General features: G+C 33.9%; 3 protein-coding genes across 4 annotated transcripts; 1 reads left to right on the top strand and 2 right to left on the bottom strand.

Annotated features, from left to right (window-relative positions):
- Positions 1-260: 260 nt before the first annotated feature.
- LOC111502932 (uncharacterized) lies at positions 261-5,449 on the top strand. Of its 2 annotated transcripts, none has more exons than XM_023157116.2 (2): positions 261-792; positions 2,356-5,449. In XM_023157116.2, exons 1-2 carry the CDS (start codon positions 477-479, stop codon positions 3,525-3,527), a joined length of 1,488 nt encoding a protein of 495 aa, XP_023012884.2. In that variant the 5' UTR covers positions 261-476; the 3' UTR covers positions 3,528-5,449. The 2 variants fall into 2 exon arrangements, with proteins under 2 accessions (XP_023012884.2, XP_074037075.1); XM_074180974.1 differs by lacking the exon at positions 2,356-5,449 and adding an exon at positions 2,047-2,344.
- A 4,431-nt stretch (positions 5,450-9,880) lies between these two features.
- Positions 9,881-12,135, bottom strand: LOC111502931 (uncharacterized). The gene is made up of 2 exons (XM_023157115.2): positions 11,758-12,135; positions 9,881-10,951 (listed from the first exon to the last, which is right to left on the bottom strand). Exons 1-2 carry the CDS (start codon positions 12,122-12,124, stop codon positions 10,089-10,091), a joined length of 1,230 nt encoding a protein of 409 aa, XP_023012883.2. The 5' UTR covers positions 12,125-12,135; the 3' UTR covers positions 9,881-10,088.
- Positions 12,136-12,163: 28 nt separating this feature from the next.
- LOC111502923 (uncharacterized) lies at positions 12,164-26,311 on the bottom strand. Its single transcript, XM_074181092.1, has 4 exons — positions 25,231-26,311; positions 23,347-24,554; positions 17,559-17,922; positions 12,164-16,665 (listed from the first exon to the last, which is right to left on the bottom strand). The coding sequence occupies exons 1-4, from the start codon at positions 25,553-25,555 to the stop codon at positions 15,710-15,712; spliced, it is 2,853 nt and encodes a 950-aa protein (XP_074037193.1). The 5' UTR covers positions 25,556-26,311; the 3' UTR covers positions 12,164-15,709.
- Positions 26,312-27,539: the final 1,228 nt, after the last annotated feature.

Raw genomic sequence — 27,539 nt, 5'->3', positions numbered from 1 at the left:
GTAAAATCATGTCATCATCAAATGACAATACTGTATTCGTTTGAAAATGTCCTTATTCTTATAAGGACTGCATTAACGTTAGTAACAAATACTAGTGATAAAATACATGTAAAGTTAAATTTTTCATGATGATCTTCTACCACGTAGTAACGGTTACATCCATTAAGTTATAAAATGTCTCCTCCTCTTCTAGGAACATACCGTAAGTTATTTGAAAAAAGAGGAAGCATTTTGTGTTATAATGTTGGCTACACTTACTGGGAATATATTATAAACTGTCAAATATAATGTGAAAATGTATAATATATAAATATATTTATTTATTGTATTACTGCCAGATATTTTAACATTTTTTCACTGTGTTCAATTCACTTCTTCAGAGAGTAGGGAAAGTGACAAGTGACCCAAACTTGCCCAGTGATTACTGGCAAGCAGAAATTCAATCCACCTTGTCCACATCTTATGTGAAATTGAAAATGGCTTCGGGAGAATTTGGAATGGTGATTAAAGTGGAGGTGGAATCTGCTAGCGATGAAAACGATACCAACTCTGAAGAAAAATGTGATACGCTTGAAGTTTTCAACTATAAGAAGGAATTTGAGCCAGAATATGTCAAAAGTGAAGATATTAATATGGTTTTGAAATCTGAAGAATGTCTGGAAGAAGCAAAGGAAGGATCACATTGTGATGTCTGTGGAGAAGGTTTGCCTAGTCCAAAGGATTTCTATGACTCTGATAGTTTGAAGTCTCATTGTAACTGTCAGGGCCAGAATGGGTTCAATGTAACACAAGGTGAATATATGACTCATTATTTGAAACCACTTATAGATGATTCACACACCAAACTTTATAACTTCACCTTTCTCTCAATAAATTGATGAATGTAGCTGTTACTACTTGGTAGCAAATCATCATGAAAAATAAGAAATGAAACTTTCTATGTTTTTTACCACTACATCAAACTTAATGTTGTTGAATGAATTCAGCACAAATTGTTCTATTATATCAGTTTCGAGATTCGTATTTACTTTAACTACCAGTATTGTGAACAGTTCACCAACTTGTCCCCATTTTTTTCTCAGGAGAAAGGACAGATTTATCTTTTCGTTATGAATTTATCATTAGTAATCTGAATGATCCTAGCTTGCTATCGAAAATACATTTTCAAGTACCACCAGACTTTGTAAAATCTTTCATATTCAGTCCTATCGACCCAACTATAGTTACATGTGCCTTCCACTTATCCGAAGACTGCAAATGGATTTGCTTATCTCAATTTTTTCACCTCATTTACTTACATCTTAACTTTTAACTTAAATTTTTACAACCTTGCTTTGCTTTATTATTTTACTAGTGTTAGTATTGAGAAATTGTGTGTTGTCTTCGTACTGTTTTTTACCAAACTGGCTTTGTCCTGTTACTAAATTTTTTTTTCCACTCAAGCTGTATGTTTTTCATTTGAGACCACTGAATGAACACAGCAAAGAAAGTAGTGAAATGGGAGAGACCATCTATGAAAAACAGTAACTTTCAGATAGTACAAAATGGTATAAACAACCTTCTTAATCCTATTCCACTTAGTCCTATTCTGGCAGAGATTTTCTTGGATGAGTTAGAGAAAAGAATACACACTAATCCACTGGTAAGAAGTTTCATGTATTGATATACATATGTGGATGATATCCTGGTATGTTGAATTTCATCAATTCTCTCCACCCTTCTATCACATTTACAATGGAGATGGAACAGGATGACTCTATACATTTTCTGGACTTGACCATAACAAAAGTTAACAACAAACATGATTTTTAAATTCATCGTAAACCGGCACATACAAATATTATCATTCATAATTCGTCCACCCACCCATATCAGGTAGATTCAATCATTAGGCAGACGAGTAGGTAATAGGTTAGAGTATAAAATTTAGAAATAACTATCAGTTTATGATTGAGAAAGCTATTGTATAGCGAAACACGTGTCACGGTTTTTGTAAAACCCTTTATAGTGGAAATCATACAATGAACTGTATTATTTTTTTTTAAGATAAATCAACAAGTTTTCAACGATCACCCTAAAATGATCTCACTTAAATCAAGAATACAGCTAATTTCAACAAAATGCTACTACAAATCAAATGCAATGTTCGCACCAGAACAAAAATATTGTCATTTCTTAATAGGCAGAAAGATCGATTATTGTTGAAGTTATTTCCTATAATTGAAAACATTTCTCGAGTTTCCTGATTTTGAAATTATATGTAAATGTTTTGTGATTTATCATAAATGGAACAACTTGATAGTGAAGTGAAATAATTTTCTCTTTTATTTTTATGAAACAAGTTTTTTTTTACAGATTCTGGAAATTATCTTTTAGACGCCAAAGAAGAAACAGTGGTTGCTAAGGAAGAGGAGGTTTTCAACGAGAATATAACATCGTCATGTGACAAAGAAATTTCTAATGAAAGTTTTCATTTTGTTGAACACGAAATGTTACATAAGACTGAAGAGATTGATGAAATATGTAGTTCTGGGTACTATTTGAATTCAATTGGAGAGAAAAAAGAAATTTGCTCAAAAAATTTGAATGAAAGAACCAATATTGAAAATTGTCAGTTCACTCAAAGTTGTGGTTCAAAAACTAATGAAACAATTCATACTGGTGAAAAACCATATCATTGTGAAATCTGCTCTAAATCGTTTTTTTATAGTAGAGATTTGAAAAGGCATGAAAAAGTTCATACAGGTGAAAAACCATTTCTGTGTAAAATTTGCTCGAAGTCGTTCCCTCTCAGACATAGTTTGAAAATGCATGAAAAAATTCATACTGGAGAAAAACCATTTCAGTGTGATATTTGCTCTAAATCATTCCTTCTAAGTAGTGGTTTGAAAAGACATGAAAAAATTCATACAGACGAAAAACCGTTTCAATGTAAAATCTGCTCCAAGTCATTCAATCTCAGACATAGTTTGAATCTGCATGAAAAAATTCATACTGGTGAAAAACCGTTTCAGTGTAAAATCTGTTCTAAATCATACAGTCGAACAAGTCACTTGAAAGTACATGAAAAAATTCATACTGGTGAAAAACCTTTTCAGTGTGAAATCTGTTCTAAATCCTTTCTTCAAAAAATTCATTTGAAGTCGCATGAAAAAATTCATTCTGGCGAAAAACCATTTCAATGTAAAATTTGCTCTAAATCTTTCATTACAAAAATTTATTTGAAATACCATGAAAAAGTTCATACTGACGAAAAACCATTTCAGTGTAAAATCTGCTCAAAGTCTTACACCCTCAAACATAGTTTAAAATTGCATGAAAAAATTCATACTGGCCAAAAACCATTCAAATGTAAAATTTGCTCTAAATCTTTCGTTCAAAAATTTCATTTGAAATCGCATGAAAAAATTCATACTGTTGAAAAACCGTTTCAGTGTAAAATCTGCTCTAAATCTTTCATTTTAACAAAATACTTGAAAGCGCATGAAAAAATTCATAACGACGAAAAACCATTTCTTCCAGTGTAAAATCTGCTTTGATCACTCATTCACAAAGATCATTTCGAATTGTATTAACAAATTTATACTGGTAACAAACCTTATCACCATAAATTGATAATACTTGCCTTAACAGCAACAGTAAATTGAAAGAAAAAAAACAAAGCATAAGTACTGTTATGTCTTGGCTAATTAACGATTTCATTAATTTATTTAAAAATGTTACCTTAAATACTTCACTGGTTATATTTCTCTTTTTCCAATGCCTTAACTTGATCTGGTCTGAGCTGATCTTGTTCCCATTGGTCTATGAAATCACTCTTAGTTTGTGCAAGAAATTTCTTAGACGTAGCATATTCCCAATGATGGATAGGAAGAGGAGACACTCAGCATTAGCCCCCGAGGTTACCGGACCTCAATCCCGTCGATTTTTTTTGGGGCACCTAAAATCACTAGTTTATGCTAGCTAACTAGAAAATGTCAAGGGATTGCATCATAGCTTACTGGAAACGATAAGAAACACTCCCGGCAATTTTCAACGGGTACAGAATTCTTTGATGAGGAGAGCAGAAGCTTGTATTACTGTTGGGGTTCGTCACTTTGTATATGTATTGCCTAGTGAATAACATAGGACTTCTCCGAATTGTTATTTTCACAAACTCCGAACTCAAATGTAATGGAAATCAAATGGAATAATTAAACCTGACAATTTTTCTCAATTTGGGTTGATTATAATAGTCTTAAGATTCCACAATCAATGGTGGTCATAAATTGGGAAGTAAAGAATACAAATACATCTTGTCAAAATAAATGAACACATCTGAAATTAGTTTGCAAACATGTTGGAGTTTGAGAATTAGACTGTAATCATGAGGTTAAAAAAAATTACATCAAGATCGTCAAGATATTCAGTACAAACATGTGATTTACATTTCAATACACATACATATTAGTCAAATGGGAACATACTATTTGGACAATTCCATAAAATCCATTGATGTCATACAGAGGATTTTCAGTCGAGAAAAACTTCGTGAGTACAGTAAGATTATGCAGTTCAATAATGCTCAGTTTAGAACAAGTCTGTCCGGGTGCACTGCCTATATAGTTTGATGAAAATAACTAAAATTACAAAAAACTTGGGATAAAAACCAACCATGTTTTGAAAAATTTCAACGATTTGTATCTCGAAAACGAATTATTTTTGATAGACATTTCATAGAAAATTTTGTTTATTTTGACGAACTCCACCATACACTAAGTTTATGTAATATTCTCAGCAACTAAGTAATATGCATAGAAAAAATTGTAAATATCTCAAAAACGATCACCTCCAGCGTTGTTGAGAAAGTCTACCTTTTTTACTTGGAAAAGGTGTGGGAATTAGATTTTTTTATGAAAAGTACCAAAAGTTTACTGTCAAAAAAGTAAGAGCAGTTTGAAATAAATAGTGACAGGCGCCCTCCAGATGTTACATGAAAATTAGTACGAAATTATGATTTTCCACGTCAAAAAAACCCGGGTACCAAATTACAAAGGAACAAAGAAATTCAATTTCAACACAAGTTTATATGGACTTTCTTTCTTGAAATTGTCAATTGAATATTTTAACGTACTTTTGTTACACCGTGTATATATGTATATTTGTACTGTACATTTAATTAATATGTCGGTATTGGTAGACCTAGTTGTTAATAATTGAGGAACAGCCATATTTTGGGATCGAGTACGATATAATTCATTCATCATTTACAGAATAGGATATTTTTGTAATTTATTCTTGAAATAATGATAAGTAAACCAAATATATGGCTTTTACTTTTTTTTATTGTAAGAACAACTGAAAATATTGTGATAACTTAAAAGGTAATATATAAGTATGTGATTTCTCACAATGTAATATACATGACCTCGTAGAAGAATTTCTATTAAAATAATTTTCATGAACTGAATATTGTGTTTTCTTTTTATTGATATATTTATTCAAAACAAAACAAGGTTTATATGTATAATATAATATATATATAACATGCATAATATAGTAGAGACACACTGATAATTTTAGAGGTTTCTAATGTGCTGTCATAAATAAACACATTTTTTGCGCTTAAAATTGCAAACGCTGGCTGAACCCTAAGAGATAGATAAAAAATGAACTACAGTATTATACACCTCAAAAAGTCTACAAAAAATTCCGCGATGGTATATGTCTATCTCTTCGAGATAACACACAATAAACATTCTTTATTAATGGTTTATTAAATCTAAAGAAATGAACTTTTAACTTTCAGTCTCGAATATACGTACACAGTAGGTCGAATGGACTGACGCCTATCAGAAAACAACTACTCCACTGGCTAATACCACGAACGGTGTTGGTTTATATCCGACAGGCGTCAGTGCAGGAATCTTCACAGAAAATTTCCTGCATTTGCAATTGGCAATACAACTCAACAAGTCGACCTTCAATTTTGGAACGGGCACACTTGCAGGCCGGTTTCGGGCTAATTATTCACTCATCAGTGCAAGATAGTGGCCATTATCGACCTAAAGTCAATAATATTTCATAATTGATAATCGGAATTCTTGGAATCATGGACTTTAGGTCGATGATAGGCGTCAGTCCATTCAACCTACCCTGTACGTATATTCGAGACTGGCTTGAACGTTTAAAGTTCAATCTTCAGATTTGTTTACTGCCAGTCTTCAAGCATAGCCCACTGACTAATAAAGTTTTTCTTCCTTATTCAGAGAAATCGGGCAAATTAAGGACATGCAGTTGGTTAGTACCTCGTCCACTAGATGGAGTGACATTTTGTTGTTCGCTCCAACTTAGGAAGAGGAATGAAATACTCTGAAAGAATTCCATCCCGTTTGTCTTTCTGGCAAACATCAGTTAAAAGGGGAAGGGAGCCAGGCTTCAACCTGAATAAAATCAAGATGGATAACGTCGACTTTCCATTTACTTCACTGAGTTACAGGCTCTAAGGCTGGTCGAAAACACCATCCGCGACTTGAACACTAATAAAAAAGTACATATTGTCCTATTAGCCATCTCGAAGGCCTTCGACCGTGTTTGGCACGAAGGTCTTCTACATAAATTGAACGCTTTCGACATACCTCGGGGCCTCGTCCGGTGGATCGGGTCCTTCCTGAAAGACAGGGCATTTCAGGTTAGAGTAGAGGGATCTCTGTCTGACAACAGAGAGATCCACAGAATACTGATCGCTGGTACCTTGATTGGAAGATCCGAGTGAACCCGGATAAGACTCAGGCAATAACCATGGGAAGACTGAAATCTTCTCCAGCCAGAAAAGTGAGAATCTCTGGAAGGGAGATAACTGGCAAGCGCGGGTAAAGTACCTCGGCCTTCTAATAGACCGTAGGCTCACTTGGAACCCGCACATAATGTGCGTCAAATCTAAGATCGAGGATCGGATAGCACGTCTGTACCCTCTGATAAACAGAAAATCAAAAATGAGTCTAAAAAAACAAAATTACCATCTACAATACGATGTTCAAGTCTGTCATCATGTATGCTTCAGGCGTCTGGGGACAAGCGGCTCCGTCCAACATTTCCATTCTGGAAAGGTTACAAAACAAGCTAATAAGGATGATTGTGAATGCTCCTTGGTTCGTGCGGAATGAAGCCATTCGCAGAGATTTGCAGCTGTCTTCCATTCGGCACTCCATCCAGTCGAGAAATCAAAGAGTTTTTGATGATGCAGAAACTCATGAAAACCCATTAGTCAATGGATTATACTATAGACGACCCCTCCTGATATAGAAGGCACCGACACTCTGTCGAATGAGGCCCCTATATCTTCCGATGAAAGATGAACAACGTTTTCATCCATTTCACCCCAGTCAGGCAGGGGTACACCGTGAAGGGCGGTACTGATGTCTGAGGACATTCATACTGCCATACCATTCAACACCCATATCAGTTATGACCCGTTTGTCTTTCTGGCAAACATCAGTTCAAAGGGGAAGGGAGTCAGGCTTCAACCTGACTAAAATCAAGATGGATTTCGGCGACTTTCCATTCAGTCGAAGAATCAGCGAGTTTTTGAAAGCACGGAAACTCACGAAAACCCGTTAGTCAGGGAAGCCACAGAGTATGCTGTAGACGACCCCTCCCGATATAGAAGGCCCCGACACTCTGTCGAATGAGGCCCTCATGTCCCCCGTTAACGGATGAATAGCTTTCTCATCCATCCCATCCCAGCCAGGTCGGAGTATCCCGTGAAGGGCGGTACTGATGTCTTAGGACTTCATGCCGCCATACCATCAGTCATGTACCCATTGGTCCTTCTCGTGACCAATAATCAGCCAAAAGGGTAAGGGAGCTGGACTCCAAGCCTGAACGACACGAAGATGACTTTCCACGACTTTCAATTATGGAATATCATTGACTTTTGGCCACTATCCTGCACTGATGAGTGGCTAATGTGCCCGAAACCGGCCTGCAAGTGTGCCCGTTCCAAAATTGAAGGTCGACTCTTTCAGTTGTATTGCATATGCAGGAAGTTTTCTGTGAAGATTCCTGCACTGACGCCTGTCGGATATAATCCAACGCCCTTTCGTGGTATTAGCCAGCGGAGTAGTTGTTTTCTGATAGGCGTCAGTCCATTCAACCTACTGTATAGGTTTATCCGAGACGGGCTTGAACGTTTAAAGTTCATTTCTTTAAATTTGTTTACTGCCAGTCTTCAAGAATAAGCCCACCGACTAATAAGTAATAGTGGTTTATTTACGAAACGATATTAAACATACAGCATTAATCCTGTGTGTGTGTGGTTTAAAATTTTTTGGCTTTGGGAGAACCAATTAGCCAGACTGTTTTAATGAAAAACTATTTGAAAGTAACATTGAGTAGTAGCTCAAACATAGATTTTTTCCCTCGTTTTTTGCTTTTTGAATTTTCATTTCTGTTTGTTTTTGTATTTTTTTTTTCTTTTTGTTTTTGCATTTTGATTTTTTTTTTTTTTCAAATAAGTGTTTTTTCATGATTTGTTTTATATTTTTAGTTCCCTTATTATTTTTTTTTGTTAATATATTTTTTTTTAATTTTATATAGATTTTTTTTTTCAATGCGTTTGTACATGATATGATTCAATTTCTGTTTACATTTGAATATATTGTTAGTAGTACTAGAACTATATTTACAATCAATCATTCATACTTTAATTTTGCATCTTATTAGATGATTGTATAATAATTTGTATATATTTCTGTTGTTTGAAGTTAACATACAATTTAAGTTTATTGGAAAAAAGATATTATGAAATTTCAATTCAGAGTAAAGGGTATTTATACTGTGGATGTGGTGCGAACACTCCAACATGATGTGATTGAGATCGCCATTACGTCCACATGAGCATAGAGGATTATCTGTTAATCCAATTTTGAATTTGTAAGCAGGGCAGATAGCGTGATTTGATCGTAAACGGTTTATTGTATTTATGTATTTTCTGTCGCTCTCTTGTTCAAACCATCTCTTTCCAATAATCTTTGGGAAGAGCTGTTTGAAGTTTTTGCCTGTCTGAGATTCATTGAATTGATTTTGCCAAATTTCATTCAAATCTTTCTTGTAAATTCGATTCAAATCGGTATGTGGAATAAAGGTGTGAATGGACTCTTCTCCTGTTTCAGTGGCTTGCTTTGCTAATCTATCTACTACTTTAAATACATGTGCATAGGAAATAGATCAATATGGCCTTTTACAGCATGTACTGCAAATCATTATTTTCGAAGATATTACAGATTTGAAATGCAGGAACATAGTGTTGGCGGCGGTACGGTCGGGGGGCGGCGCATACCTATAAATAGCGCATTTGAAGGCTCCACTTCGCCCTATAGCAGTTTATGGTTAGCAGCCATCGAACGCATTTATATGTATATTTAGTATCAGCATTACACCCGTGCGGAGCCATGGCGGTCACTGGTATAAAATATAAAGAGACAGATCTTGTTTTTCAGGCCACATCTTATGAATAATATAAATTAGTTCTCTTTCGAAATATTAATTATTAAATCCAAAATAAAAATATTCAACTTTATACAAAAAATTTAGGAGTCTTCTGAAGAAAGGAGGAAAGCAATTGGGTTCAAAATAAACTCTTCACAAGGATGCGTAGAACGTGCATAGAAGTTACTTTCAGATTTAAATTGGAAGATTTAGTCAGATTGTCACTAGGAAAGAAAAGTTTACAAAACTATCACCTTTGAAATAGCTTAAGGGAGATCAATCCTGCTTGGGGAGACTATGTAAACCATCCATAGAGATAATATCACAATAAACTTTAGTTAGTTAAGATTCTTCATCAGATAATTAATAAAACTTTTTAGTTTGACACCATTAGAGTCAGTAAAAACTATAGTTAAGAAGAGAGCATTTATTAATATAGGAATCCTAATATACATAATACTGTTATAACAATCACATTTGAAAATACAAGCAAAAAAAAGTTGGCTAATTCGTGGTTACTTGAAGCTGAAATTATGAAAGAATTCATAATTTTTGTGTCAAGGAATTCACGGTCCTGCAATTGATGTTAAAATCTGCTGTTATTATAATCATACCTGAATTTACCTGTTGCATGTATTAAGATGAATGTTTTCATGAAATTTCAAATAACGTTTCTGAGCAAAAGATTTAGAGCAGATTTCACACTGGTATGGTTTTTCACTAGTATGAATTTTTTTGTGTATTTTCAAGGAACTTCTCTGATTGAATGATTTAGAGCAGATTTCACACTGATATGGTTTTTCGCCGGTATGAATTTTTTCATGTCTTTTCAAATCACCTCCTTGAATGAATGATTTGGGGCAAATTTTGCACTGAAATGGTTTTTCGCCAGTATGAATTTTTTCATGCCTTTTCAAATCACCCCCATGCATGAATGATTTGGAGCAGATTTCACACTGAAATGGTTTCTCGCCAGTATGAATTTTTTCATGCCTTTTCAAATCACCTCCTTGAATGAATGATTTAGAGCAGATTTCACACTGAAATGGTCTATGGCCAACATGAATTCTTTCATGTGATTTCAAATTACTTCTGTAAGTGAAGGTCTTAGTACAGATTTTACACTGAAATGGTTTCTCACCAGTATGAAGTTTTTCATGTACTTTCAATTTACCTCCTTGAACAAATGATTTGAGACAGATTTTGCACTGAAATGGTCTGTCCCCAGTATGAATTTTTTCATGCCTTTTCAAATCACCACTTTGAGTGAATGATTTTGTGCACACTTTACAATAAAATAGTATTTTTTTCGTAGACCTATTTTCCAGACTCTTATGTAACATTTTTTGTTCAAAATTGTGTTGAAAATTTTCAACAAAAAATTCTTTTCCATGTGAGTTTACTGGCATATTCTCATTGAAAACCTCCTCTTCCTTAGCAACAATTGTTTCTTCCTGGTCATCAAAAAGAAAGTTTCCAGAATCTGTAAAAAATAATAGTGAAGTGAAAATTATTTCAATCAATTTTATCAATCTCATAAAAAATAAACTTCCCTCATTTATTGTGTCTATTTGAAATTGATGTTAGAAGGGTTATTTCTAAAAGTTGATACAAAATTGATAAACATGTCCACCAGGAATAACATATATTTTTATGTACAAACTTTTCAGTGGCATGATTTTTTCACTACTTCTACTCTCGAAAACTAGAACGTAGAATTAATTCCAGATAGCAGGTTACACATTACATGAAAATCTGGTAGGTGTAAAAAGGGTGTTACAAGATAAAATTTATAATTTAATATATTTCTCTCACTGTTCTAAGTGGAAACGAATATGACACATTATTCAGTAAGCAACCTAGCTTTGATGACAATAGTTATAGAATTTCCACAATAATCTTTATTTAAAACACGTTTTGCTAAACGGTAGCTGATATGACTGGGATCAGTCCAACTGATGAAGCCACTGTGTAGTGGAACACATCTTCAATAAAATTGCTATGAAAACAGTGAAATCATTATCATGGATAATGCTATAAATTTTCATCAAGGAAAGGGTCCTTGTCTTAATAACGTAGCTTTTCCAGTACATATGGATATGACAAAAAAAATTTACAGCAGATTACATCTTCAATTTTCTCCAATGAATTTATCTCAGTTATTGTAGATTAGTTCAATAGCTCGGATATAACCTCAGAACATTTTTTGTTGCGAGTATATTTTCATGTCTTTCATTGAAATGCCAGTTATTTCTAGGCATACCATACTTTTAATGAAATAAATGTTACCTGGGCCAAATCTAAGTGGTTTCAAATCCAGAGCTATATCTTCATCTTTCATTGCATTGGACTCACTCTTGCATTGACAGTTACAACTATCAGGGCTTAAGAAGTCAGTCGAAGTAATAAAACCTCCTCTACACAGTCCACAATGTAAGCATTCCTTCACTTCTTGGGGACCTAGACACTTTTCAGATTTCAGATCATGATGAACAATATCAATGAAATCCTCAACTTTAATATGATTTAGTTCAAATTCCTTCTTTGGGATAATTTCGTGTGCATCAAATCTTTCTTCAGAGTCGTTGGTAACGTTTTCATCATCAGTAGATTCAACCTCCTCTTTAATTATCCTTCCATATTCACCAGTAGCCATTTTCAAGTGAGATTTGTGTTCAATTCATCAACAATTAAATTCCTCTTTGCCTATTGTTTATTTTTTAATTAAAATGAATACAGTAAACAATGAATATAGTATTCTTCACAGTACAATCACAGTAGGAAGCTTAAAACTGTACAATTCCATAAATAAAAATAATTGGAGATTTCAGTATCTGGTATCTTATGCCTTTAGCTTTAGCATAGGATAGGTAAATGCGGTTGACAGTTGACACGGATCTCTCTCTGTAAATTGGACATGCTTCCCCGTCGGGCGCATTTGTCCAGGCTCCTCCTATCAAATTGACAGAAGCTTCGTCGGTGTGGAGTGGCGCGGCGGTCTTGCTCGAAGCAATGCTGCCACCCTTTTTTGTCGAACTTTATATAATAAAAAACAATATTCTTTTTTATTGTCGCCTCCTTCTCAGGAGACGTTTCGATTTTTTTCACATATATATTTATTGGGTCGCCTTCTCTTCGAGGGACCTTCGGATTTTTGAATACACATACATGGCCCCTTTACGTGGTTATTCGAACCCCGGTCTGGATACCGACCTGAATAAAGTGGCCCTTATTCTTTACTTTTTAAAAAACTCTCACACATTTCAGTAATTACCGCAATATACTAACACAACACAAAACGGAGCCCTACGATAGCACATGACATCCGCATACCTTCTTTGGGGCTGGACGTTATCAGAAATTTGTGTCAGATGTCAAATTTGATAATAAAAACAAATTTTTCAATTTTATCTAACTCAAATATAATCTGATTTGTGCAAGTAATAATTTTCCAGCTTTTCAGCACTTTATAAACTTTAACGATCAAAATAAGGCAGAAACTGACAATTGACGTAACGTAATATCAAATTCTTTTCAAAACCAACTTCGCGCTAGTTTTGAATCATGATGAATACAATGTACGTATCAAATCAGTTGATGTGACATCATCGTTTCAACGCCAGAATGAATGTATTTGAACGAGTTTCGTGGTGGCCGTGCTGATTAGTCAGGGAAGCTATGGAGTATACTGTAGACGACCTCTCCCGATATAGAAGGCCCCGACACTCTATCGAATGATGCCCCTATATCTTCCGTTGAAAGATGAACAACTTTTTCATCCAACCCACCCCAGCCAGGCAGGGGTACACCGTGAAGGGCGGTACTGATGTCTGAGGACACTCATGCCGCTATACCAACAACACCCACATCAGTTATGACCCGTTTGTCCTTCTGGCAAACATCAGTCCAAAGGGTAAGGGAGCCAGGCTCCAACCTGTCTAAATTCAAGATGGCCTTCCGCCGTGCTGATAACGTCCGCCCACAAGGAAGGTACGCGCAGGCCATGTGCCATCGTGAGGCTCCATTTTGTGTTAGTCCATTGTGGTAATTATTGAAATGCGTGAGAGTATTTAAAAAAAAGTGAAGAATAAGGGCCCCTTGGCTTAATGCGCCGGTATCGAGAACAGGGTGGTTCGAATAAACACGAAAAGGGGCTATGTATGTGAATTCAAAAGTCTCCCGAAGAGTAAGCGACCCAAATAAAAATATATGTGAAAAAATCAAAAGGTCTCCTGAGCAGGAGGCAACAATAAAAAAGCATATTGTTTATTATTATATAAAGTGCAACAAAAAAGGGGTGGCAGCATTGCTTCGAGCAAGACCGCCGCGCCCTCCCGACGAAGCTTCTCTCAATTTGATAGGAGCCTGGACAAATGCGCCCGAGTGGGAAGGAATGTCTAACAAATATAGAGAGATAATTTATTTGAATCACAGACGAATACGTTTTTAATACATGAGTGCCAGAAGACGCCTAATATTTATATAATAGATTCATCGCCTAGTTTAGTTCCCGGCTTAACTAAGTTGTTGAGTTGCTACAAATAATTAAACCTTAGTGAAAATCTTACAATAAACTATTTTACTAAGTTATAACAAATACTTTTTAATTCGAATGTCATTATTTGAAGGATGTAAAAGAAAAATATTCTTTTCGCAATATACTAATATAGAATGAATGAATATAATACATTTATTTATTAATATAACAAAAAATGAAATGTTTATAACCTGAAACTTCATGAACTCCGGTACATAAAAACTGCCACAATGAAATATTAACAAATTTTTATCTTGAACAACTCTGTTTATTTGTAGCCCAAACAGATTCCCTAATGAGACCTTATTTTAATATATTATAGGAGGAAAAATAATTTGTATATGTGTATTTTTTCCGATGACATTCAAAATCATTATGTACGCCAGCTTAGTTCAGTCCCTAATCAAATCAAAATGTACTTTATTGTCGAAGATGAAATCTCATTGACAAAGTGTTACTATTCTAAGAAATATAAAATACACAACTTAAAGATATTGTCGAAGATGAAATATTGTCAAAAATGTTATTATTTTAAAGAATATAAGTTATACAAATTGAAAGTAATATTTGAACATTTGGTGATTTCAGCATTTTGGGGTGAAAAAGTAGTCAGAAAGTAATAATATATATGCTACATATTGAAATAAATAATAATAATAAATATTCTCATGCAACACATAAATGTAAGTATGAGAATATAAAAACTCTAAAGTATAAAAATATAGAAGTGAATGCATAGAAAATAACAGTAAGTATCAACTCCGTAAACATTTTCAACTATACAGTTCAGAACTAAATATAAACATTAAACAAAAAGTTAAAAAAGTCACATAGTTTAAATACCAGTAGGTACTGAAACACAATAATTAAAATTAATTGTTTATATAATTTAAATTTCTGTCTGAATAGAATTCCTCTAAAGAATAAAAAGCCTTTAAAATCAGAAGCTTTTTTATAGACTTTCTAAATTTAGTGGTATATGTTATACCTTTGATCTCAATTGGCAAATGGTTGACATTTTTTTCCATTATATATGAAAGACCTCTCAGATCTATACACTGTTTCTAAATTATTTTAATATCGATTTATTTCAAATTCATGAATCAAGCATTGCGCTTCTCTACGTATTCGTGGCCAATTTTTCAAAATCCATCAGGACAATAAGTTGTGAAATTATGCAACTGGTAATCAACGTCAATACTTTGGGAGACATTTTTTCATCTTGTTGAATTCTCGTTTTTGAATGAATTTACTGTATGTGCAACCTCAAATTCATTGACTGAAAAAACTTTCTCCGCATCAGAACACAAATACTGTGCCTCGCTGGACGTTTCGATAACCAAGTTAACATCATCAGAGGCATTTCTTAATGCTGACTTAGCGACACGCCTACTCCCTAGATTGAACCATAGTATAAAGATAATAAGATATATCTTTATACTACGATTGAACTGAGGTTTCCATGGGTGTTCGGTGGTATTTATATCAGTGGTAGCTACTGAAGTGGAAATGTGTTACACCTTTAATGTGTAACTGACAAAATTGGCCGAATTCTCAAAAAACAGGACATAAAAATGATATTCACCGCCAGCAATCAAATTTCCACATTCCTCCGTTTCCTCAAGGACAAAATTGTCAAATGAATCCCATGGTATATATTCCCACACTCAGGATAAATACTGATCAGTTACAAAGAAATGCTTTTCAACCAGTATGCATTTTTTCATGTCTTTTCAAATCACCTCTTCGAATGAATGATTTAGAGCAGATTTCACACTGAAAAGGTTTTTCGCCAGTATGAATTTTTTCATGCAATTTCAAATTACCTTTCTGAGTAAAAGATTTAGAGCATATTTTACAGTGAAATGGTTTTTCACCAGAATGAATTTTTTCATGTCTTTTCAAATCACCTGATCGAATAAATGATTTAAGGCAGATTTCGCAGTGAAATGGTTTTTCACAGGTATGAATTTTTTCATGTCTTTTCAAATCACTGGCTTGAATGAAAGATTTGGAGCAAATTTTGCACTGAAATGGTTTTTCGCCAGTATGATTTTTCTCATGCAATTTCAAATTACTTCTGAAAGTGAAGGACTTAGAGCAGCTTTTACACTGAAAAGGTTTCTCGCCAGTATGGATTTTTTCATGTCTTTTGAAATCACTGCCTTGAACAAAAGATTTGGAGCATATTTTGCACTGAAATGGTTTTTCACTAGTATGATGTTTTTCATGCCATTTTAAATTACTTCTGTAAGTGAAGGACCTAGAGCAGCTTTTACACTGAAATGGTTTTTTGCAAGTATGAATCATTGAATGTCTTTTCAAATCACAATTTTGACTGAATGATTTTGTGCACACTTTACAAGAAAAGGGGATCTTCTTTGTTGATCTATTTTCAATATCGGTTCTTTCATTTACATTTTTTGAGCATGTTTTGTTTTCTTCTTGAATCCTCTGCCCAACTGAATTCAAATAGTACCCAGATCTGAATGTTTTGTTGACCTTCTCAGTTTTTTGTGGCGTTTCGTGTTTAACAACATGAAAACTTTCAATAGAAATTTCATTTTCACTTGACGTTGATGGAACATTTTCATTGTATACAACCTCTTCTTTCACAACTAATTTTTCTTCTGGAATTTCAAAATGAGAGTTTCCAGAATCTGTAAAAAATACTAGTTACATGAAGAAAGAAGAGTAACTTGTTTCACATACATAATTATGAAGTTTCATCCATGATCGGTCATAAAACATGTGCTCAATTTGTGCAGTCAAAATGTGCAACAATCACATTCATACCATTTAAGTTGTTGAGAGACCTTTCAAGTTGAAATTCCTTGGAACACATCATTATCAATGACTTTTATCAGTACAGATCTCATATAAAATACTTTTTTCTCGTTTTCCTTCTCCTCTTATGTAATCATATACATTATGCTTCATCTAAAGTTTTGTATACAAAATCAACCATCGATTCAAATTTGTTATTGTTGTCGCAGCAAACTTTGCTTCAGTGCAAGTTCATCTCAACTCAATATAACCTAGGGTGTTGTATCAACTTATGCTGGTACATCAAGTTTATTGATAGTTTTCTGTGACTTGTTAGTGACCCAAATAATATTTCATTGATGAACTAGTTGAGCAGAGGATCAAAAAAATAGGTGGGAAAAAACTATGTACTTTCGCTAATGTTTTGAACATCATCGTGTCCGAAGCTTAATGAAAACAGGCAGATCTACAGAAAATATTCCCTGTTGATATACTGATTTAAAAAATTATTTGCTTAAAATAACTCGCCTCCTCAAAAGGAAAGGCTTCCAATTGAAATAACGAGCAACACAAAAAATTATCCATGTATGTTTAAAGAAAAAGGAAGATACTTACAGCATATCAGAGATACTCAAATTGTACTTCAGTATTCTTCAATGATATCAACTCAGTTATTGTGAACTAAGCAGGGTGTAGATTAGTTCAATAATTCAGAAAATGTATTTTTTATGAGATCCATCGTGATTTCTGTTCATTCTTTTGAAACTTTTACTAAAATGTATGTTACCTGAACCAAAAATGACTGGTTTAAAATCCCTAGACATATCTTCATCTTGCATAGCATTAGACTCATTCTGGCATTGACATTTACAGGAGGATTCCACACTATCAGGGCCGAAGATATCAGTTGCACCTCCACATTCTTCACAAAGTAATCCTTCCTTTACTTCTTCCAGACACTCTTCGGATTTCAGATTGTATACCATATCAATATCTTCATGTTTGATATATTCTGGCTCAAATTCTTTCTTCACGATACTAGTTTCGAGTGCATCACATTTTTCTTCAAAGTTAGTATTGTTTTCATCGCCAGCAGACACCACCTCCTCTTTAATTAGAACTCCATATTCATATTCACCAGTAGCCATTTTCTAGTGGAATGTGGACAAGGTTGATTTGTTTTCAAAGATTGTAAAAGCAACACAAACCACTTAGAGTAAGTAGTTTGTGATAAGCAATTGAATTTTTGTTCGTCAGTAATCAGTTTTTGGGGGTCACCTCCCTTACTCTGAAACTAGAAAAGTAATGTAGTCTGCTCTGCAGTGAAGTTTCTCTCTCTCTCTCTCTAAATTAAAAGACGTTTTCCACTCGGGCGCATTTGTCCAGGCTCCCCTATCAAATTGACATCAATTTGACAGAAACTTCGTAGGGGGGGCGGCGCGCGGTTTTGCTGGAAGCAATGCTGTCACCCCTTTTTTGCTGTCACACTTTTTATAATAAAAAACAGAGTACTTTTCCATTGTCGCCTCCTGCTCAGGAGACCTTTTGATTATTTAACATATATTTATTGCGTCGCCTCCTCTTCGGGAGACTTTCGGATTTTTAAATTCACATACATGTCCCCTTTATGTGGTTATCTGAACCACTTCGGCCTGGATACCAGCGTGAATGAAGGAGCCCTTAAACTTCACTTTTTAAAAACTCTCACACATTTCAGTATTCATTACAATAAACTAGCACAACACAAAATGGAGCCCCACGATAGCACATGGCATCCGATGACGGACGTTATCAGCACGTCCGTCCACTACCACGGCCACCAACGAGATTCCTGCAGTAAAGTTTGGTGAATCGAAATAATAGATATAGATCTCTCTATCTCCTTAATCTCTATGGCTGTTGGTTCTCATTCCAGAACATTTGGACATGCTCCTCCTGTTCATAGTGAACAGAAGCTTCTTCCGGGGGCACAGATGTCTTGCTGGAGGCAATGCTGCCATCCTAAGATTTTTGCATTCGCTACTTCTTTCAACAAAAACACTTTTTTAATGCTCTTTCCTTTTCGCGAGGCCTTCGGATAAAAATAACACAAATATACATGTTCATATATTTTATAGAACTGACGACCACGTCGAATCCGTCGACATCCAGCCTGGTTACTGGCGTAGGGTGCATCGGAATTTTGACACTTCCGGCAGTTTTCGATAATTAGATAAATGGTGGTCTTTGACGAAATTGGTCTATTTTCGGAGGCGATAATAAATAGATTTATTTTATTGTATTTCGAATAGAGTGACCACCAACATACCACTTTCTTCTTTTGTGAACGTAAAAATTTAGGGTTCGCATCAATCTATCCATTTAAATTTCAAAAACTACACCCAACGATTTGATATCCACAAACTTTATTTGAAAAATATATCACATGTTTCGCTAACACAGTAGCTTGATAAAGCTTTGGATAAAGTTTGTGGAGATCAACTCGTGAGGCGTAGTTTTTGAAATTACTATGGATCTCCAACAAGTAACGGCCGAATCAATCAGAAAAATATCCTTTCTTATTTGTCAGTGGACTATGCTTGAAGACGGGCAGTAAACAAATTTAAAGAAATGAACTTTAAATTTTCAAGCCCGTCTCGGATAAACCTACACAGTAGGTTGAATGGACTGACGCCTATCAGAAAACAACTACTCCACTGGCTAATACCACGAACAGTGTTGGATTATATCCTACAAGCGTCAGTTCAGGAATCTCCACAGAAAATTTCCCGTATATGCAATTGACAATACAACTGAAAGAGTCGACCCTCAATTTTGGAACGGGCACATTTGCAGACCGGTTTCAATTAATCCTAGGAATCACACGTTAAAAGGTAAGATCTCGTTAGTCCTTAGCTCGCACAAGTTTCTCAACTTCTGAGAGTTGTCGTTCGTATGGGGGCGACAGCTGATTAACGGAAAAACAGAGATTTTCAAATGAGCAAATCCATGAACATTTCACCAGAAATAACTCTCAACTACATCAACTTTATAGTAGATTTACAGTACCAAAGAATCACCCCATGTGCTGTGGGGTTAAGCTATATAATAAGCTTAGTGAGGACATTAAATCCTCAAATATCAATGTATTCATAAGGCCACTCAAGATTTTTCTATTCCAAAAAGCATTCTAATCTGTGGATGACTTTCTACTTGAATCCTAATTTGATTGTAGCTTATTAACTTTTATATTGACTTTTTTATGTTTGTGTGACCTGTTGAATCAGCCATATTTTATGATGATGTTGTTTTTTGTCCAATGTATATACATCAAATCAAAATACACCAAGATCTAACATTCAATATATTACACAAAACAATACACGCTCCTAGAGAAAATCCAACACAAAGGATAATAACTAATGTAACCTAAATACAGGTAAATTTACCTTACAGTACCTGAAATACCTGCACTAAGCATTCTGACCGCATAAAAGAACAAACAAGAGGATGAAACGTTCAGTTTGAGTAGAGCGTAGATGATGATAGTACGAGCAGCTATCGAAAGCGCTCGCATATAATTAATAGAAGTTATAAAGCTTCAAATCCTTTTTGTAACATATGTTAATATTAAAATACTGAAAATAAAAGGAAAATCAGTTGAATCATTCAAATAAATAAATAAATAAATAAATATATACAGAGTGACCCATTTGAAAGCGGGCCACCTCTCTAAAACTGTTATTTATTATCCGATTCAGAAGTTTTTTTTTTCAATAGATAGAGCGTCAATAGTTCTATTAGAGTGCTGTGAAGTCGAAATATAAATAAAATTTTCAAGGCCTACTTCGAATTTTTTTCAAGGTCAAAAATCCAAAAAACATACTAGCGATTTTTTTATATGAAATTTGACGACGCCACTGGATTTGTGATGCTTTCAAATGGTTGTGACTGAAATTTCAAGATAAAATAATGTTTTTTAACAGAAATATGGCATAAGTAAAATATACCAATCACTGTCAAAATAATTCAAATAGTTGTATATTAAATAACAATTTTGTAAATAATATGGTTTGAAATACTTCTTCAGAACATAACAACTTTATGTGCGATATAGTTATCTTTATTAGCACACTGCAGTTTGTTGTCAAAGAATAGAAATACACATCTTTATATCATAATATAATTATCAATATTAAAACCATAAATGAACCACTACAAAAGAATGTATTAACATGACAATGCCCACACATTAAATTTTGGACTGTTCCACCAAATCTCCATTCAATTCGATACATTTATCATATCGTTTTCTAATGTTAACCAAAACATTCAATAATTGATTTGGGGTGATATCTCTGCAAGCCTGTCTTATTCTTTCACGCAGTTCCTCTTTGCTCGTTGGGCGAGTTTTGTATACTTTTTCCTTAACGGTGCCCCATAAAAAAAAATCAAGTGGAGTCAAGTCCGGGGATCTGGGGGGAAACTCAATCAGTGAACTATTTCGCCCTATCCACCGATTAGGAAAATTTTCTTCCAGCCAATCTCTAACAATCCTGCTATTGTGGATGGAACAGCCATCTAATTGAAATAGAATATGGGCCTCTTCTGCTAGTGGAAGTTCATCCATAGCGTTGGAAAACTCGTTTTTCAAAAAATTCAAAAAAATTTGACCATTCAAATTGTTTTCAAAAAAAAAGGGGCCAATTATTCTGGTATGTAATATTCCGCACCAAACATTTATTTTTTGGGAGTACTGTCTTCTGCAATTTATTATCCAATGTGGATTTTCTTCCGTCCAGTACCTTGAATTTTGAGAATTAACTGTTCCATTGGTTGTGAATGTTGCCTCGTCACTGAACAAAATTTTTTTCAGAAAATTCCTGTTATTTAGATATTCTCCTTGAGCCCATAAACTATACTCCATCCTCTTTTCATTATCGCCTTCTTCTAAGGTGTGAAGAAACTTTGGTTTAAAGGGCTTCATATTATTATATTTCCTAAGATTTCTCCTTATTGTTTCACGCGGTAAGTTGATGTCCAAACTTGCAATTCTCACACTTGTTTTCGGATTATTATTAAAATAATTTCGAATTCGTTCAGAATTATTTCGTCTCTGCCTTTGTACAGTATTAATATTCTTCAGGATATGTTTACTAACAGCTCCATACTGATTGAAAATTTTGTTTACTCTTCCAACTGTAGCTCTGCTAATATTTCGACGCTCCGGATGCATGTTATTGAAAATTCTACATACTTCCCTTTCGGATCTGTCGTTGTTACCACGAAGTTTTACTATTTCAATTTTCTCCTGCAAAGTCAAATTATCTGCCATACTTCTTTATTAGTGTAGGTACTTGAAGAGTTATAAACTTCACTATTAATACTGACAAATTTGTGTCTTTTCGTCTTTTATTTTAATGACTTGTCATCTCCACGGCAACTTAACTTTCAAAGCCTTCTAATAAAAATAATATTTTCGAAATGTGGCATCCCAAACATGTTTGAATGAAACCAAGATATGTAGATATTCGGAATAACTGACAACCACCAAAGAGGAACTGCGTGAAAGAATAAGACCAGGCTTGCATAAATGTTACCCCAAACCAATGATCGAATTTTGATCGAATCTTATGATTAGTTAGCATTAGAAAATGGTAGAATAAACGTATCGAATTAAATCGGAAATTAGTTACAAAGTACGGAAATTAATGTCTGGGCACTCTCATCTCAATCCATTTTTTTGTTGTAGTTCATTTATTTCATCAGTATTGGTTATTATTGATTATTGAATATTGATTACTATTTGATGTAAAGATGTATATTTCATTTCTCCGATGACAAAAAAACTGCAGTGTTTTGATGGACATAACTATCTTCTATACTTTATGGAGTTCTGTTTGAAAGAAACATAATTTGACACCATTTTGAATAACTGCTGTTTACAAGCTCGACTGCTAACGACGTGAAAGAGCATTTTAAACGATATTATTAATAATATTGTGATTTAATATGACGACAATTCGAAATATTTAGATAAAGTGATAAAAATTTTACTTATGCTATATTTCTGTTAAAAAAACATATTTCATCTTGAAATTTCAGTCACAACCATTTGAAAGCATCACAAATCCAGTGGCGTCGTCAAATTTCATATAAAAAAATCGCTAGTATGTTTTTTGGATTTTTGACCTTGAAAAAAATTCGAAGTAGGCCTTGAAAATTTTATTTATATTTCGACTTCACAGCACTCTAATAGAACTATTGACGCTCTATCTATTGAAAAAAAAAACTTCTGAATCGGATAATAAATAACAGTTTTAGAGAGGTGGCCCGCTTTCAAATGGGTCACTCTGTATATATATATATATATATATATATATATATATATATATATATATATATATATATATATTTGTAAATTATTTACTTTGAATAAATATAAGTAATTTATGTTGAATTTTTAATAACTAAATAATTGTTAATTTGTTGAAAGTACCCAGAGACTTGACAATGTTTATGGGTAGCTTTTTCAGTATTACTAATTGTACTTTCAAACTCACGGTAATTACTTATAATTTACAGTAAAATGGTTATTCACCGGTATGAATTTTTTCATGTCTTTTCAAATAACTTTTTTGAGTGAAAGTTTTAGAGCATATATCACAGTGAAACGATTTTTCACCAGAATGAATTCTTTCATGTGTTTTCAAATTACTTCCTTGAATGAATGATTTGGAACAGATTTTGCACTGAAATAGTCTTTCGCCAGTATGAATTTTTTCGTGTGTTTTTAAATTACTTCTTTGGATGAATGATTTGGGGCAGAGTTTGCACCGAAATGGTTTTTCACCACTGTGATGTTTTTCATGCAATTTCAAATTACTTCTGTAAGTGAAGGACTTAGAGCAGTGTTTACACTGAAATGGTTTCTCACCAGTATGAATTTTTTCATGTCTTTTGAAATCACTGCTTTCAATGAAAGATTTGGAGCAGATTTTGCACTGAAATGGTTTTTCGCCAGTATGAATCATTTCATGTTTTTTCAAATTATTACTTTGAATGAATGATTTAGAACAGATTTTACACTGAAAAGGTTTTTCGCCAGTATGAATTTTTTCATGCAATTTCAAACTACCACTACGAGTAAAAAACTTGGAGCAGGTTTTACACTGGAATGGTTTTTCAGCAGAATGGACTTTTTCATGTCTTTTCAAATCACTTCTTCGAATGAATGATTTATGGCAGATTTTGCACTGAAATGGTTTTACACCGGTATGAGTTTTTTCATGTCTTTTGAAATCACTGCCATGGATGAAAGATTTGGAGCAGATTTTACACTGAAATTGTTTTTCGCCAGCATGAGTTTTTTCATGTCTTATCATATTACTATAATCACTGAATGATTTAGAGCAGAATTTACAGTGATATGGTTTTTCACCAGTATGGATTTTTGAATGTCTTTTCAAATCACATTTTTGACTGAATGATTTTTTGCACACTTCACAAGAAAAGAGGATCTTCTTTGTAGATCTCTTTTCAATACTGGTTCTTTCATTCACATTTTTTGAGCATATTTTGTTTCCTTCTTGAATCTGCTGCCCGAATGAATTCAAATAGTACCCAGATCTAAATGTTTCATTTACCTCCTCAGTTTTTTGCAGCGTTTCGTGTTCAACAACATGAAAACCATCAATAGAAATTTTGTTTTCACATGACGTTGATGGGACATTTTCGTTGTATACAACCTCTTCTTTCACAACAAATTTTTCTTCAGGAATTTTAAAATGAGAGTTTCCAGAATCTATAAAAAAAGTTGAATGAAGAGAATAGAGTAACTTATTTCACTACATAATTATGAGGTTTCATCTATAATAGTTCAAAAAACATGTGCTCAATATGTGAAAAACAAAATGCACAACAATCACATTCATACCATTTAAAATTTTGAGACCTTCCAAGTTGAAATTTCTTGGAACTCAACATCAACAATGACTTTCACCAGTTTAGATCTCATAAAGAAATGTTTTTCTCATTTTCCTTTCCTTACGAAATTATATACATTGCGTTTTATCTGAACTTATGCTGGTACATCAAGTTCATTGATAGTTTTCTGTGACGAATCAGTGATCTAAGCGTTTTTGCCGACGTTTTGAACTTTATCAAGTGTCCATGGTTTAAAGTGATCCCGGTTGAGATATTGGTTTCTGAAGTTAATTGGATAAAATAATTCACCTCCTCTAAGGCTTTCACTACGAATAACAAGCTACACAAAAAATGAAACATGAATGTATAAAGAAAAAAATAAAGGTTTTCACAGTAGATCAGAGATTCCTCAACTTGTATTTCAGTATTCTTCAATTATATCAACTCAGTTATTGTGGACTAAGCAGGGTATAGATTAGTTCAATAACTGAGAATATTTTCTGTTGAAAATATATTTTTTATGAGATCCACTTTTTTACAAAAACGAATGTTACCTGGACCTAGGCTAAGCGGTTTAAAATCCAAAGACATATCTTCATCTTGCATAGCATTAGACTCATTCTGGCATCGACATTTACAGGAGGATTCCACACTATCAGAACCGAAGACATCAGTTGCATCTCCACACACTTCACAAAGTAATTCTTCCTTTACTTCTTCCAAACACTCTTCATGTTTGATATATTCTGGCTCATCTCCCTTCAAGATACCAATTTCAATTGCATCACATTTTTCTTCAGAGTTGGTATCGTTTTCATCGCCAGCAGACACCACCTCCTCTTTAATTAGACTTCCATATTCATATTCACCAGTAGCCATTTTCAAGTGGAATGTGGACAAAGTGGATTTGTTTTCAAAGATTTTATAAGCAATTAAATTTTAGTTTGTCAATAATCAGTTTTCCTTCTGCCACTCTGAAGAAAAGAATTACTAAATGAAGGGTAAAGCACTCTTTTCAGTGAAGTTTGGTGAATTAAAATAGTGCAAATAGATCTCCCTCTCATCACTCCTATTTCTTTTTCCGCTGCTTCTCATTCGAGCGCATTTGGATTTTGGATTTGGTTTAGCTTGGGCCTCCTGTTCATAGAAGCTTCGTAAGGGGGCGCAGCTGTCTTGCTCGAGGCAATGCTGCCATCCTAAGTTTTTTCATTCTCTTCTCTCAAAAAAAACTTCACTTTTTTACTGGTCTTCTTTTCGGGAGGCCTTCGGATAAAAATTTCACAAACACACATGTTCATATATTTTATAGAACTGTCGACCTTGTCGACATCCAGCCTGGTTACTTCATAGATATATTCTATATATATTATAATTTCTATGGGTTACTTGCGAAGGAAGCCGCCAGTCCTCTCATATTTCACGTCACTATTATTCAAACATAACTCCATTTCAGAATACACTTTATTCAAGGTTACACCTTTTTGACTTCACTCCGACCACCTACCATCTTTGAGGGCAGTCGTTATCAGCACAACTGCCCTCTCTCCAAATGGAGATCACTAATCACTATATAGTATAGGACAAAGTCGCTATATACGCTTAAATATTTAAAACTACGCAACGGATTTTGGTGCGGTTTTTTTTTAATAGATAGAGTGCATGTAACATGCATAATATAGAAGAGGAACACTGATAATTTAAGAGATTTCTAATGTGATGTCGTAAATGAGTACTTTTTTTTCTTCTTTTTTTATGGTCTACTCCGCCGAAAGGAAGAAAAGACCATAAAAAGAAGAGGAGAAGAAGAAGTAGATTTTTTGCGTTTACTTCGCAAACCTCAAAACGCTCGCTGAACCCACAGAACTATAACTTAGTTATGTTCACAGAACTATAACTTAGTTATAGTTCTGTGGCTGAACCCAACAAGATTGAACAAAATAGTGTTCCACATCTTGAAAAGGTTCACAAAAAAGTCTACGATGGTATATTTCTTTCTAATTCCTTAACTTTTTACGATAGTTAATGGCTTATTTACGAAGCTATTTTAAACAATATAGATTTTTGTGTATTTTTTACGCTTTAGTGATAATTAGCATCAAAGAATCATAAAACTCAGTGGTGTGAAATAAAAAATGAACAATTCTGCGATTCTCTTCAAAATTTTCTACACCGAATATTTCGAATTCGAACTCTTACCATTGGGATCTTGGAACTATATTGACTATATAATGACGGTTGAATTGGAACCAAGTTGCTCATTTATGTGACAATGTCACGAAATTTTTTAAAAGCCGTTTCCATGGTTTTCTGGTTTTATTTGATAAAGGACACTTTTTCGTAAGCTTACGTAAGATGCTTTCAGATTTTCAATCAGATGTTTCGTCTTATGGCAATCATCATCAACTTCTGTATTACAGTTTATTGTATTCGTTTGAAAATGTCCTTATAGGACGAAACTGTAGTAACGTCAGCTACCAATACCTATACGTTGTATAAAAACATAGAAAGTTCTAATTCTCATTTTTTCATGGTGATCTACCAGGTAGTACCACCTACATCTATCAATTTACAAAAATCTTTGAAAAAAAAAGAAACTTTTCAAGGAAGAAAGAAAGCACTTAGTTCAAAATGACATCTTCATGAAGATGTGTCTATACAAAGAAGTTACTTTCAGATAAAAACTGGAAGACAAAACTTAATTCCCAAAAAGTCTCTCCTAAAAGATATACCTTTTTCAATCTATATCAAAGCTTAATACCATAGTTTACTGTGAGATTTTAACCTCACAAGAGAGGTTTTCAAAACCGCCACATGTCACTGTTTTGTAAACCTTTCATATTTAAAATGTCGCGATAACCTACCA

This window comes from Leptinotarsa decemlineata, unplaced genomic scaffold, assembly GCF_025532065.1.
Source record: "Leptinotarsa decemlineata unplaced genomic scaffold, Ldec_3_MD MMD2_tig00026307_RagTag_RagTag, whole genome shotgun sequence".
In the NCBI taxonomy this organism is placed as follows: domain Eukaryota; kingdom Metazoa; phylum Arthropoda; class Insecta; order Coleoptera; family Chrysomelidae; genus Leptinotarsa; species Leptinotarsa decemlineata.
This window is presented reverse-complemented; position numbering and strand designations above follow the sequence as displayed.

Coding starts and splice junctions, on each gene's coding strand:
- LOC111502923 (XM_074181092.1), bottom strand. CDS start 25,555: ATGGCTACTGGTGAATATGAATATGGAAGTCTAATTAAAGAGGAGGTG. Junction 17,923..23,346: donor AAAAAATTCATACCGGTGAA/TAACCATTTTAC, acceptor ACATTCCACTAG/AAAATGGCTACTGGTGAATA. Junction 16,666..17,558: donor ACCAGTCATTTTTGGTTCAG/GTAACATACATT, acceptor TATTTTTTACAG/ATTCTGGAAACTCTCATTTT.
- LOC111502931 (XM_023157115.2), bottom strand. CDS start 12,124: ATGGCTACTGGTGAATATGGAAGGATAATTAAAGAGGAGGTTGAATCT. Junction 10,952..11,757: donor ACCACTTAGATTTGGCCCAG/GTAACATTTATT, acceptor TATTTTTTACAG/ATTCTGGAAACTTTCTTTTT.
- LOC111502932 (XM_023157116.2), top strand. CDS start 477: ATGGCTTCGGGAGAATTTGGAATGGTGATTAAAGTGGAGGTGGAATCT. Junction 793..2,355: donor TGGGTTCAATGTAACACAAG/GTGAATATATGA, acceptor TTTTTTTTACAG/ATTCTGGAAATTATCTTTTA.